The sequence below is a fragment of the Epinephelus moara genome, chromosome 14 (genome assembly GCF_006386435.1).
Source record: "Epinephelus moara isolate mb chromosome 14, YSFRI_EMoa_1.0, whole genome shotgun sequence".
NCBI lineage: Eukaryota > Metazoa > Chordata > Actinopteri > Perciformes > Serranidae > Epinephelus > Epinephelus moara.
The window spans coordinates 30,491,255-30,506,451 of NC_065519.1; the positions used below are offsets into that span (position 1 = coordinate 30,491,255).

General features: G+C 39.9%; 1 protein-coding gene across 1 annotated transcript in view; it reads right to left on the minus strand.

Annotated features, from left to right (window-relative positions):
• Nucleotides 1-15,197, minus strand: part of babam2 (BRISC and BRCA1 A complex member 2) — a 126,463-nt gene that overhangs the window by 107,366 nt on the left and 3,900 nt on the right. The window contains exons 3-4 of the mRNA XM_050062526.1: nt 14,270-14,346; nt 8,855-8,949 (exon numbers count right to left, since the gene is read on the minus strand). Of these exons, the coding sequence (XP_049918483.1) occupies nt 8,855-8,949; nt 14,270-14,346 (172 nt within the window). The remainder of the gene's footprint in view (nt 1-8,854; nt 8,950-14,269; nt 14,347-15,197) is intronic.

Here is a 15,197-nt window from a genome sequence, read left to right on the forward strand (position 1 = left end):
TGTAACAGCATCGACAGCCACCTCTGTAAAACAGCTGCAACAAAAACTAACTTTATAACCTCTGTAAAAGTAGGACTTAAGTTGTCTGTAAGAGCTGGACCCATAAATCAGCCAGGCTTATAGATGATCCAATATTAGCTTACTGCAGATATAGTGGTATTAGTGTATACTGTTATTTGTCCCAAGAGTCACAAGAAACTTCAGTGCAGAAATATCAAACTAGGTTTGACGTATGATACATTGTAATCATTTTTTCAGTCTCCCGAAATCATCAATATCAGCCTCAAAAAATCTTGTAGCGGCTGAGCTACTTCAGATGAAGTGCCTGTCAAATTGTCAAACAGTGTCTGAAATTCCCTTTTGAGGTCAAAATTGGGGAGGGGGAAAAAAAAAAAATCAATGCAGCATATGTATCATGATATTTTTGTATGGCAATATCGTATCGTCACATGGATGCCAGTATCCATTTTTTTTATTAAATAAATTATCTATATCACAAATACAAAGCAATCTTTTGGTAGCCCACTAGAAAACTATAATCAGTTGCCTTTTCAGTCCACTAGATACATTTTGCTTCAGTAACAATCACTGATGTGAGATGAACAGATTGAAAACTTCATCAGATGAAGACAAAGTTTTCCTTTGGGGACAAAATTTGCAGTTCAGAAAAAGGTAATAAATAGCTATACATTGTAATATATTTTATCGCAATACTCAATACATAGCAACACGTGTAAAATCGCAATAATATTGTATTGTGACTTAAGTATTGTGATTATATGGTATCGTGGGGCCTCTGGTGATTCCTACTGGTGTCCAACGGTTTTTGTAATGTCACATCACACTTTTGCCACATAAACAATTGTCTCTCATTTCCTCATCATGAAGCCCACAAGACAGACAACTTCAAGCATACGTTTCCTGTTTTGGTGTGATCTCCATCCTCCCTCAGTGGACTGTCAGAAAAGACCATTTTGACCGTTTGACCATGCAGATGTAATCTAAACAATCAGTACACTTGAAATGCACTGTTTGTTGATGGAGAAGTTCATTATTCTGACATGTGTTTTCACCATATTTAGTACTACATTACAAACATCACACTACCAGACTACAAACTGCATCATCTCTCTCATACACTGTTTACACTTTGTAATTGCGCTGATCAGTATCTAATGTCAGAACCATGACATCACGTCCTTTTTTGCAACCCAAGTGCAGAGATAATTTCACTGACTTGAAGGAGGAGACCACACCTTAACTTTCCAAAACACTTTATATGCATTTTACATTTACACCTGGTAATATCATGAGTCTTCGGGGATGTGATCACAAGTGGACAGCGCTAAATAGTGTAAACGACCAACAAGAACACATTGTAATTCAATCATGTGGATGCATTTGACTGTGCTGATGCGTCCTAATGAGTCCCCAACAAGGACTATCATCAATATAGGACGTGGTGGTTGTATTGGTGACAGCATGCTAAAGCTCTATAACTTGCCAATGTCACAATGAGTTGAACAAAGTATTGCATGATCGTCTTGCCTTTTGCCCTATGGAAGGAGATGCATGGAATTCTGACAGCGATATCTCCAACTGTACTGACGGAACCGCTAACGTGACTAGGGGGATGCTACCGAGCAGCTAGCAAGGTGTGGATGTAATAACTGTGAGTTCGGCACTTTGACCTTCTAACCTAAGTGACGCAGGCATCAAAGAAATCTGAACACGAGTGGCCAGCTGGAGACATGACAGACACAGGTGTGGAAGGTGTTTTGTCTCGGCTGTCCACTTAGGTTCAGATAAATGAAATGTCAGGTGTAAACAGGTTCTCTGCTGCACTTTCAAACGTGGCCAGTTGGGAGGAGGCATAAGTTGGACAACATTACAACCAGTTTATTTCAGGCATCTCCCGTAGACTGCAGTAGTTTTAGCTGAACTCTAATTAACTGACGACTGAATTGTACACATACATGCCCTGTATACACGCTACTCCTTCACTAAGCCCAGGCCAACAACATTAATTCTGTTCCCATGGTAAAATCAACATTGCATGTTTACAAAAACTTTAACAACAGTCTTTACATGTTCACCACAATTAAGTAATCTCATATAAGCTGCCTTTTAACTACCGACTGGAATCAATTAAATCTTCAGGTTAGACAGCTATAAATGTGTCAGAGTGGTAAAGTAATGATTACAGTAAAGACGGCAATCACAAGTCAAATTAAGATTTATTTCCACGTTTAAAGGAACAATGGCTCCGTCTCTGCCCAAAATAAACCCATTAGCCCGGCAGATGATTTTCCACAGCCCTAACAGCATTAGACTCATGATGCTAGTGTGAGAGTTAACATGAGTGACCAGTTAAAAACAAGCCTTATAGTATGTGTATCGAAGCACTCTGAGGTGGGGGAGCTGCTCTGGTGGCCAATTAGCCACGATCTGGATGCCATTTAGCCTCCATTTGCACTTTCCAGTGAACCCTTGCACCCTAGCAACAATGCAACAGTGAACCTCAATAAATTTGTGGCAGACTTTGCTCATATTCCATGGCTCGTGGAACTGTTCTTCTATAAAAGGTTTATTTGAGGGACATGTGGCCTCTCATCATCCAGCTTTGGTATTCAGGTCTCTTTCATCCCTCAGGCACTGTGGCTTCAATGTTAAAAGGACTTTTCTAAATAATCACTAAGGTTTGAGGATTTCTTTTATTAACCTTGCTGTAGTATTTCATGTTTGGGTGACTACACCTTGTAAACGTGGCATGCAGGCAGTTCAGCTGTGTTTGTGGCAAGATTTCTGCGAGGGGGTCAATGACGCCCATTACTTTGCTACGAGGTCACTGCTCCAAATATACACTGTGAAAACTGTACACCCAGTGAGTGCTACAAAGTAATTTCAAGATTTTATTACATATTGATAATGGACATAATATTTAAGACAAATAAGTAACATTGCTTTGTTATTTTAAAGAAATTAAAACATCATGCACAGATAAAAAAACAGGGTAAGAATGTACTCCCCTTTATCAGTGTTTATTGTTGCACTACGAAATATTTTATCAGTATTTTATTTGCAGGTAAAGTCAAAGTCCTAAAAAACCCGAACCAATTTATGGTAGTGTGTGTTTAGTAATAATAACGACATCACTAGGATACACAAAACGTCTTTTTCCATTACTCTAATCATTAAAGAATCTTGTCAAACTCCTACGTGGTTTTCCACTTATAGTTATTATGACAAACTGCTGGTGAGTCACATGTGACAATTAAAAATAACAAATATTATCTAAATTTATTAGCTATGTTGACAGCGTTGAGTCTCCACTTTAGATGCTGCGCTACTGTTAGCCAACGTTATAAGGTATGTGCTCTGTTACCTCTATTAGCAAAGTGTATGCACTAAGTACAAAAACAAGGTTACAATGTACTGGTATGTGAGTAGAAATTAAGTGCATCAGTCTGTAATCAAGCCATAGGCTGCTAAGTCATATGGATCTATGTTGTTTATCATAATTACCAGAGTGTGTTCCTCAAAAGATGGCGCCCCCTTAAAAAAATGTGGCATGCCATGACGTCAAACTTCCATTCTCTATAACAGAGGGATTCCAACTATTGATCATTATCAGCTATCCTTGTACTGTGCTCACACTACAAGCAAACGTAACAGCCTGACCAGCTACCCTAATGCCACGAAGCCCCTTGACTGAACGTTAGTTACAGTTTGTATGTGGTCAAAAAAATATCTATGCTTTCGATTAATATCTGAGCCCCATTTTAACATCACATTTTGCTGCCCCATTGCATCCCATGTGCACTACAATGTGCATAAATCTAGCATAGCTTCAGCTAACTAAGTTAAATAACACTATACCACAGCTAACAACAACCATATCATTGGTTGAAGCATCATTGCTTCATTGGAGCGCTGACATGTGCCATGTCTGTCCACAGCAACAAGTGTTGGGTTTCAGTTTGTACCTTCTTTTCACCAGCGTCCACTGAAAATGACTTGCAGCCTGTTGTTGAGTCGCTGTGAACACAGCTGAAGTGGGATTTACACTTGTGCAGCAAACCTTACGCCGTAGCCTATGCATGTCACCTATGCACATAGCCTGCGCCGTTGTGAGCATTTATACTTGTGTAGTGGTGTGTCTGTGTCACTCTGCAGTTAAACCTCCAAAACACTAGTCAGCCACGGGGTTTCTGTGAAGTGCTGTGAAGTTCAATTGATTCAAAACACACCCAAAACACAAGTGCACAAATCAGTTTCACTATAACTCGCAGCAGTCACAGACAAAGCACGTGTCTTTATCTGGACACATTTTCCAAACAAATACAATATGCTAACATTATTAGCACAAGCCAATGGCATTTTACATTGTATAAATTAGCCGAGCAGCTAACTAACTTATCTTCTACTGATATAAAGCCAGGGACAACAGCAACATTTAGCAAAGGTAACGTTTCAAAATTTGGCTCCATTACAACTCACAAGGTTCACCGACAAAACAACTATCTTATACTAAACATGTTTTCCAAACAAATACAAAATGCTAACGTTATTAGCACAAGCCTTTGGCATTTTACATTGTATAAATTTCCTCTCCCGAAGTATAAATCTCTGAAGGACAAATCACACACAGGACGTAAAATACTATTTTTGTGGAGGCTTTATTATCTACATAATTTATTGTTTCTTATCTGTGAAATTAAAGTAAATAAAAGCTTCCTTTCCACTGAGGGAAATGGTTTCAGCTTGCAAAAATAAACAGGAGGTCTGCGTAGCTGCAACGTGTAGTTACATTCCTAGGGAGGTGAACGTCAGGCTACGGCGGAAGTTACGGCGTCGATTCAGCGCAGAAGTATAAATTCCGCCTAAGCTGTTGGTCAATACTCAACTGTTATCTAGCTATGAGGTATAAGGCTGGAAAATGACGTGAACAGGCAGCTAACGCAAGATTGTTCACAGGCTCGTCACTCTTTGTGAACACAAGCCAAAACAAGCCATCCTTGCTAACTTTTTAAGTATCGAAATTATAGAGTTGCCTATCACTCTCTAAAAACATCTTTGGTAGAGGTGTATTAAATATTTTCACAGAATATAACTCAAATTCATATAAATTATACAGTACATGCACATGCCTTTTACACATTTTTGCATCTCTCCTATGACACAATAAAATCTGGCACGTCTAATTTGCAATAACATTTCCAATATGGCTACTGTACCATACAGGGCTGAGGCCATGGATTTATTATGTGTATGTTTCAGCCCTGTCATTTTTTTTTCTTTTGCAACAGCAATACAATTCTCTGTCTAAACAGAAACATGGATACCTAACCTAACTCAAGGCCTGGTGACAGCCGGGGAAAACACAAGGCTAAATAGAGCAGCTAATGATACCCTTGGCCGGCTGTAAACAAGAGCAATGTGTTGCTGAGACATCAAGAATTCACCCAGCCACTGACAGAGGACCTAAAATTAGCCTAATGTTTACCCCCACTGGATAACAAAGGCTAGAAACATATTGCTTGTGGGCCAAAAGTGAAGTGTATTTCCCATGGATGTTATCTATTAACAGTAATTTGATTATCTGTAGCACACAATAAGAGTCTTATTAATGTTGCTCATTTTCTTTAAATAAATAGGTCGGGTGTTTCTTTTACTAAATTTTGTTACCAAGTCACCAAAGATTCACCTGGACTATTTGTTATGAAGTGATTCTTTCTAAATTCACACTGCCAGTGCTGATGGTAAACATTCCCCAGGGGATACATGGGAAGTTTAAGGAATTGCTGGGAATAGAGGGGGTTGTACTTACTGAAAACGTACAGGAAAAAGGAGTGAGTAGGAGAGGGGGATCTCGGGCAGAGAGACAGATGAAGGAGGATTATGAAAGCATGAACAGCGAAACACAGCAAGAATATAAGTGAGGAAAATAAACAAGCGTTGGGCTGCCAAGCACTGGCTCAGCAGAGGTACTTCCCCTTATGTGCACAGCTGGATTTGTGAGACGGTGAGCAATACTCCCCTCTCTTCTCCCAGACTCTGACACAAGCAGGGGAATTTAGCTTCTCCGTGCTAGGCTGCTTCAAAAATAGCACTGCATGGTGGGGCGGCAGTAGCTCAGTCCATAGGGACTTGGTCCATAGGGACTAGGGTCGCCTGTTCGAGTCCCCGTCCGGACCAAAAAATATGGAGCGTGAACTGGTGGCTGGAGAGGTTGGCAGTTCACCTCCTGGGCACTGCCAAGGTGCCCCTGAGCAAGGCACCGAACCCCCAACCGCTCGGGGCGCCTCACCAAGGGCAGCCCCCTCACTCTGACATCTCTCCACTTTGTGCATGTATAGGTCCTATTTGTGCATGTGTGTGTCTTTCGGACCTGTGTGTAATTGACAAGCAAGAGTGAAAACGTTGAATTTCTCCTCAGGGGGATTAATAAAGTAAATAAACTTAAACTTAAACTTAACTTAAACCAACAAGGAGGTACATCGACTGCACATCTCCATCAAGGCCTAATCATCTCCCTAGTCAACACTGTACTGAGTCGATGACAGGCACGAGACACTCATTTCCTAGCCAACATCACACAAGGTCGTTTATTTGATTGATCTGGAACTAGTGGGAAGAAAGATTTTTTTTGTTTTTTGTTTGGATGTTTGGATCCAACTCAACATCCCCAGGAATTAGGTCCATGTTGAATGACGCAGTTGTGTAAAGGTCAGGGTGGTGGATGGTAGTGTAACACATCTGACTTTCATGCAAAACACAGCAGTTTGAGTCCGTCACAGACAGTTCACCCCCAAATCAATAATAACTGTTTATCCTCTTACCTGTAGTGCTAATTATCAGTCTAGCTTGTGTTGGTGTGAGTGTTAAAAATGCCTCTCTTCTTCGGTGATCCGGTTGGTGGGTATAATTGGTTAGAAAGAAACTACAATCATTCCTAGCCTTAAAGACGGACTTTGGTTATCTAACCCTAACCATATCTAAGCCATAGTTTAATTGTCATAACCATGTTGCCATGTGCAGATAAGTCCAGGAAGATTTAAAACATGGGTTTTTCCATGCATCTCCTCTAGTCTGTAGTGCATGGAGCTATGCTAGCTGCACCAACAAAGCTCATATGTTTCAAACATTGACCTCAGCAGGACTGGTCAGTGGCTGAAGGCTACTGCTTGCACTATAATTGAAGATGCAGAGGAAATTAATTAATTTTTCTGAATGTAACTGTACAATAACAAATACATGATTATACATACACCCAACAGAAAACCTTTGCCGTGCTACATGTCAGCCTTCAGATTCAGTGACAAGGTTTGTTGCAAAAAAAAAACAAAACAGTGTTTGAATCTGCATAGTGATACTGTAAAGTACTGTAACCTGTAGATCATTACACCTCATAGCCTAATCAGAACAGATCTGAGAGACCAATGAGTTAGCTTAGCTCCCACACAGTCGTCTTTAATCAAAAGCATGGCAACTTCTGAGATAGATTTCCATGTCTTGGATAGCAAGATGTATTTTCTTTAGTTGCCACGTTTGCCTTATAATGAAACATAAAGTCTTGAGAGGAACTTGAGTGACTGACGAGGAAAGGCACACAAAAATAAATTAGAAGTTTCGTAACAAGACCAATAATTGCTTTGACTTTACTGGAAGTGTTGGTGTCGTGACGTTACTTGTTGGCCCAAAAAGCATTTTACACAACCTGAGTCCAAAACCAGCTAAATCGACAGTGCAATTAAAATGTCAAACAGATTTTAGAATACCTCTGTGAAGTAACCCATTTGGAAAATCACCATATAATATTTCTACCTTGCAAAAAGAAATGGTAAGATTTGACCATTAAAATAATTGTTTAGGACTGAAAATAAAGTGTGGTTAAAACATGCATGCAGATCATCTGGAATTTATGGTCATGTTGTAACCACATTTTGTGGTGCAGCTGCGTGTATTACTACACAAACATTCAAACCACACCCCATCTGAGACTAGACAGTGCTGAGGGAAATCAGTCCTTGCAAACCAGTTCTCATACTAGACATATAATTATTTACAAAGTCTCAACACCTTTACCAGTTTCTGCCTAAAGTTCAAATTTACATCAACACTGGAAACAAGTTTTCTGGGGAAAAAAAAAAAAAAAAAAACTTTAAAAGAAAGATACTGATGTTCAAAAGTTATAATTATGCAAAATAAGACAACTGCCATCAATTTCCCCTACGTGTATGTTTCCTGGAAGCCTAGCATCATCATAACCTTATTATCTGTTTAATCAACTGTTGTTAATGCCAGTGATCTGAGTGCTGGGTTATCTATGCTGTCTTTATTACAGGGGAGGCTGACATACAGTACATATTCTACACAAACTCATGCAGCTCCTCTATCTTGTTTAGGCTAGCTTGCTGATGAATTATGGCTTGACAGAGATAATCAGATTTGTAGATATCCAGTAAGTCAAAACAGAGTTTATGGCATAATGAAATACAACTGCCAATTATTGCAACATTCCCAGCTATCTAACAGCGCACACCCATGGTGGCTAGTATGCTTTTACAAAGTGAGTATGTGGCACTGCTTCAATTCCCCCTGGCTACTGGGACCAGTGAGGTTGTGATCGGCAATTTGACACATCTGTCTGACATTTAGGACCACATAGGAGAACCAAGCATTGTGGCAAATGAATGAAAAGATCTGGCTCTGATGTTAAGTTTGTTTTCTAGTGCAGTAGAGTAATACAATAAAGCACATATTCACTGTAAAGTGAAACCACACATTATGAACTTGGACATAAATTAGCTTTTACCAAAAAAACGTCAGTCTCACACGTTCGGATACTCACTGGTAGTTCTGAGGGTTCAGGGAGAAACTCCGCATCTTCTCCAAAAATAAAATCTGGTGGCAATTCTGGGTACTGTGCGTTGAATATGATATCCCCTGGGAGAAAAGAAGGAAAACTGATTACCTGATTGATGACAGACATAGACAGCATGAATTCCAAAAGTTGGCTTGCATTTCATTGTGTGCAGTAAAATGATCACAACGTAACACTCTCTCCGCAAAATAAAACTTTTTTTCAACCTAGACTTAATTTTCTCCAAGCGGCAAACTTCAGGGCTGAAAAATGAGGTCAACCTGAAAGTGCAGTTCCTCAAATGGCCACTTGAGGCTGACTCCAGAAGCAAGTCGATCCCCATTGACTCCCATTTTAAAATGCAGAACTTTCAAAAAATTGTTGTTCCCTTTACTCACTTTGTGTCATTTTGTGTCTAACGGAGCCCTAAAATGTCATTTTATTTGTGAAAGTGAAAAAAATGTGTCATTTGCTTAAACTAGTGTGGCAATCTGCCTTATTCTTTTTAGTTTAAAGATTCGGAGGGTCATTTTTTTGGACACTGCTGAAACAAAGGAAACTTCAGCGGGAATACTTTATCATTGTGTTTCCCATCTGGTGGATCGTAGTCCAAAAGTGGGTCTCAGGTTCATTTTGAATGGGCCACAATGACTCGAGAACGTTTCCTGCTGTAGAATAAGTGAATAGCGGACAGCTACTTAACAGAGACAGCAAACCAGCTCGACCACATGGCCAAATACTAATATGACTGTGAATATATTAAACTGTGCGGACCTTGAGCTGATGACTAACGAGAAATCTGGATGGTGGCTGGACCAGTTGGGAACCTCTGCTTTATCACATTATCTTAATCTAGCCGTCCAGTCATGAATCTGAATTTCACATGCAATAGGCAGCTGTTTTTTTCAGCTGCTGCCTTAAAACCACATGATATGCATTTGTGCTCTGGGGTCTTTTAATTTAAATACCTACAGTAATGAGTAAATGTGACATTTACCATTGTAGCCACTTAAATCCTGCCAAACAGGTCTGTCTTGTAAAGATAATTGCATTGGAATTTTTTAATATAGGACACATTAAGCGAAGTTAAAGTCAAGTTTTCTTTTAGTTTATTGATTCCAAATATGACAGGAGTAAAACAAATCAGTTACTAAAATGCTATTATGTAAAAAAAATGCATAATGCATTTAAGATTAAAAAAAATAAAACTACAGACTGGAAATGGCCCTCGCTGAAGCAAGGACAAAATCATCATAACATGTTCACATAACACACTGCTTAGGCTGGTTCACAATATTCTGATATTATGTTACACAATTCTATTTGTGTGCTGCAAGACTGTTCTGTTCTGCTTTTTTGACGTTCCAGGGACAGCAAGAGGAGGCAAACATACACATATGGAAATGTTTTTCCAGTGGAGAGGAGTCAAACGAGGAGACGAGAGGATGTGCTGTAAATCGGTTACAAACCACTGGAAGGCTGTCGGAGATGCACTGGCATGGCTCCAGAGGGAAATGGAGGTCGTGGAAGTGCAACCTTTACAGGTTACACGGGCTTTTATACAGCGCTTTGTTCACACAGGCTGAGACAGCGATGAAAAGTGCAGTCTAGTCCCTGCTAAGCGTGCTTTCTCGAAAGTCTTACTCCTATTCCAGCCAGACATTTTATCAGGGTCATAAGGGCGTAATATGTACAACAACAGAGGCCACAAATTGTTGTTTAGCAGTACCAGCCACGGTGGTGGAGTGGAAGGGGGCTGGGCTTGCATTAATAGCGCTTAGCTCTGTGCAGAGTGTGTCGTGCTTTTGCACGCGATCAGTAGGCAGGTCCACAGACTGGCAGACACCAACCTGCGGCCCTGCATCCTTGATTAAACAAATGTTCTTCCTCAGGCCAAAGCACAGGAAGGTACAGCAACTAGTACAACAGCTGCAGAGATGTCGCATGCTTTGCCAGAGTGCTGGTGGCTTGTTTGTTTGTTTGGGTTTTTTTGTCAGGTTTCAAGGTCTTGAGACTTCTTTCTAAACTTCGACAGACATATCACTTGAAGGGTAAAGATATGGTACATTAAGGGACTCTATCACAATATAAAACCCTAGCTTTTTGCTTTATTCTTGTGTTGCATATTCTTAAACCTTCCATCTACACATTCCTTGAGTCTCGCTACAACATCTTGACACAGGTCACAATAAATTCTGCCTGGAAAGATTTTTACCAAATATTGCACAATAAGCAAAGTCTACTTCCCCTTGCTGGGCAGGCGGTTTTTCCCCAAGCAGTGCCACATTTGCATCAAACTTAACAGACTGCCTGGGCCAAATAAAAACTTCATACACATCCTCTAAATGAATTTAGCTTTTCATAACGTTTCCAAACTGCAGACTCGGACCCCATCAACTGCAACTTGTAGGCAGGTTTTTATCTATCATACAGAGCTGCACATTAACATGCTACTTTTGTCCTTTGGAAAACCTTCAGAAATGAGTAGGCATCTGTTCAAAGAACTTGTTCGACACTCATCAGCCGCAAGAACCTGTTTCACCAATCTAGTGGACAGATCTGGCTTGTATCGCCTACTGTGTCTTTGAAGTGGGTGAGAGTAAGAGTTGTAGACTCTGTCTGGGGATTCTGACAAACGATAATATGTGAAATATGAAAAAATAATAGCTTTAATATAACACATTTTTAATCATCTGCTGAATCAGTTCAACTTACTTATCTCATTAAGTGTCCTTTAAAGGATAACTTGGTATTATTCAATGTGGACCCTGTTTCCAATGTTGAAACAGGTCCACTACTGAGCAATAGCACTGCAGCCAGCAGCACCAAAACAGGCTGCAGTGTAGCCACTCGGGGCATTTGGCACCTTCAATTTACATCCTAGAACAGTGCTTGGTTTTGCCACTGGCAGGCTCTAATGATTATGTATTATAAGTGTCCATATAGAGATAGACCTTTTGTTAAAGGCTAAGATCCTTTTTCTTTCGCCAGAAACAGCCCTAAAAGCACTCTTACCAAATCCACCAGACTCCATTTAAATAAACTGTATTTTTAGCATGTATAAAGCCATCGGATTTTGCCATTTAAGTGGTTGAATTAAGTGTATATTTGAACCAAACACTAGTTGGTAATTGTTGGCACACTGAAAAAACAAACCCAAACAGCTTTTAAGACTTCTGTTTTGTTTCTGTCAACTTTGAATGACGTGTTTTTACCAATAATAAAATTACTGTTTGTTTAAATGGAGTCTGGTCTGTTTGGAAAAAGCAATTTCCAGGCCTTTTCTGGTTAAAGAAAAAGGATCTTAATTCTTAACAAAAAGGTCGACCTATGTAGGGAAACTTTTTAAAATCTTGTCAAACATTTATAATAACAATTTCAGCCTGTCAGTGGCAAAAACAAGCACTTTTAATGGATGTACAGAGAGGGTGAATATGCCCCGAATTGTTACATTGCAGCCTGTTTCACCGCTACCGGCTGCAGCACTCTTGCTCAATACTGAACTAGTTTCAAAGATTGTTGTCTCCATTAGTCACTCAGAGACAAAAACATGAAAAGATATTGTCAAGGTTGAAAAATACTTAAGTTAACCTCTAAGTTTCAATGTTTTGGTAACCACAATAACCGTCAACTCCGTTCAACTGACAAATACAGGATTTTTTTGCAATGCTTTGAACTGGTAACTTGATTAGTGACAAACCTGCACACGTAAAATTGAAAGAAGGTAACTGATAGTATCTTTTCAGGACGTGTGTGTATACACAGGTCTGACATAGGCCTTCTGAGTCACCATAATTCCACTAACACTAAGATAAAATCATTCTAAACAATGATTATAATCACTTAACAACATTTACTGATGTTGCCCATTGGGGACTTTAGGAGGCATGCTCATGCAGGAGAGACTCTGATGTGGGGACTTGATTCCGAAGTGAGGGACACTTCCAGTAAAGTTCAGTGGCCCCGACAACAGCAAGTTGACTGGTATCATTTCACTGATTAAGCAGCCCCATAATCACAAAAACATTCATCTTGTTTTTTGTACTTGAAGGAGTCCTGTGGGTGTCGTGGGACTAGTCTCGCGTGACCAGCCTCCCTTACTTCGGAATGGGAGTCTGGGGACATTCGTCTTTCGTTTTGTAATACAAATGGGCGGGGATATCCAGACCACATGACAGCATTGCCATAGGTACGGCACGTGTGTTACATGTAACAGAGATGTACCAGAAACACAGAGAGCAGGTTACCGGTGCGTAGTACTGTGATGTAGATTCGTAATGTAGTCAGTCATGGCTCAGGCTACTACACCAAAGAAACGTGGATATTTTTCGGGTTTGTTCGGCGTCAGGAACAGCAATTACGGTGTAGGCGGGTGTAAGGCAAAGCTAATCAGCCGTTGGTTGAGGAAGTACGGAAGTAAACGGATTTGAATCCAATCACATCACTGCTGCTGGGAGCCATTACTACTATTACAACTTTCCTATGGGAATGTCCACAGACGACAGAGTCAGCCAGCGTGCTGACGTCATCGGCGTCTGTGTAAGAGACTATCGTGGGACTTACTTCTCGCTATGGAACTGCAATTACAAAACACTCCCATGGTGGCATTTGGTTAATTATGCAATTTGTTGAAGTGATACAGAATGTTTACATGGTGCTTTCATTGGCAACCTGCCTTCAAGCCAACCAAAGCTCTTGTCAGGTTATTTCCACTGAAAAGTTTCAAAGTCCCCCCTGAGTATGTGTTTTGAATAATATCTTGATTTCATTTATCCGCTGGCGCTGGTGACTTCGGCTGGTGTTGACCTGAAACCACCCCTCATCTTCAAACCAGCCCACTGTGAGACAGAAGTGGATCTCTCAAAACTAATCAAGGTTGGAATGAAATGTTTTATCTGAAATTATTAATTCAGCGCTGGTGTTGCTGTTTTCAAAGTGCAGGCCCATTGCTCTAGACAATGAATCAATTAACCTAAGCTCAGTGGGAAAACTGCAAATTAAAACACTGTCAGCACTTACGTTTTAGAGTACAAACAACTAGCACAGAGATGGGAAAAAAATTCATCCAAATGTACCAAAGTGTTTATGCAGTGACTATTACTTAATTTGTATTTGCTGTACATCAATCTTGGGACAAATTTAAAGATAAAGACTAATAAACAAGCCTGATTTTAAGATTACGAGGAGCCTTAGCTGACCCCTCGTTCTAACTCTACTACTACTTTGTGACCTAATAAGGCAAAGCAATGTTTGGTAATAGTTTCTCTCCTAAATGGGCAACAATAACAACAACTCATCAACGCAAGATTCTACAAATATTAGTGGCCATTCAACAAACATCAGAGACTAAACTGTTCGGATTCATTTGAAAATACCAAATAGGGAAGTGACTCGTCTACTTACATTTCAGGGTCTCTCCAGCATAGGGGATGTGAAGTTTGAAGCGATCACAGCAGGGACCAGGGGTCAGAGATGTACATCTGAACATTGGAGTTAATGAAATCAACAAGACATAATTAATCTATTAGTCTTAAAACATGTAATAGTAAGCATAAGCAATGTTTATGAATAATTAAACAACATTTTTCTAACTATGATGTTGTAAACTTAGACTGGAAATAGGCAAGTTTTTTGCTCTAAGTTATCCTTATGTAGTAAATGCTGACTGGACAATGTAGTGGCTATAGAATAATGACACCATCAGCATTTACATTGATTTTCTATAAGCCTCGCTTTCAATATGCAAATCTGTCTGCCAGCAGGTATGTTAGAATGTACATTCAGCCGCTGGATGTTGCAGTAGAAAGAGATGCCAAGGCGATGGTAAGGTGTACCAACCCATATGGTGTTAATTCAAACAAACAGCTACAGCAGTACAGGCATGGCAAATATACAGAGAGTGAGACCTACAGTTACCTGCAACACAGACAGACAGAAACTGACGCCTTTTAGACTGTGTCACAGGTATACTACATTGGATGCTCTCATTAACAAGGGTTCTCTAAATATTATGTCATGGCTAAAATATATATATATATAATTTAGCCATATATATATATACAAGCATAACTACAAAAGTTCAGATATCCGCTAGGCGGCCGCCTGGGTTAAACGCAGCATACAGCAGATTCAATCAATCAATCAATTTTATTTATAAAGCCCAATATCACAAATCACAATTTGCCTCACAGGGCTTTACAGCATACGACATCCCTCTGTCCTTATGACCCTCGCAGCGGATAAGGAAAAACTCCCCAAAAAAAACCCTTTAACGGGGAAAAAAAACGGTAGAAACCTCAGGAAGAGCAACTGAGGAGGGATCCCCCTTCCA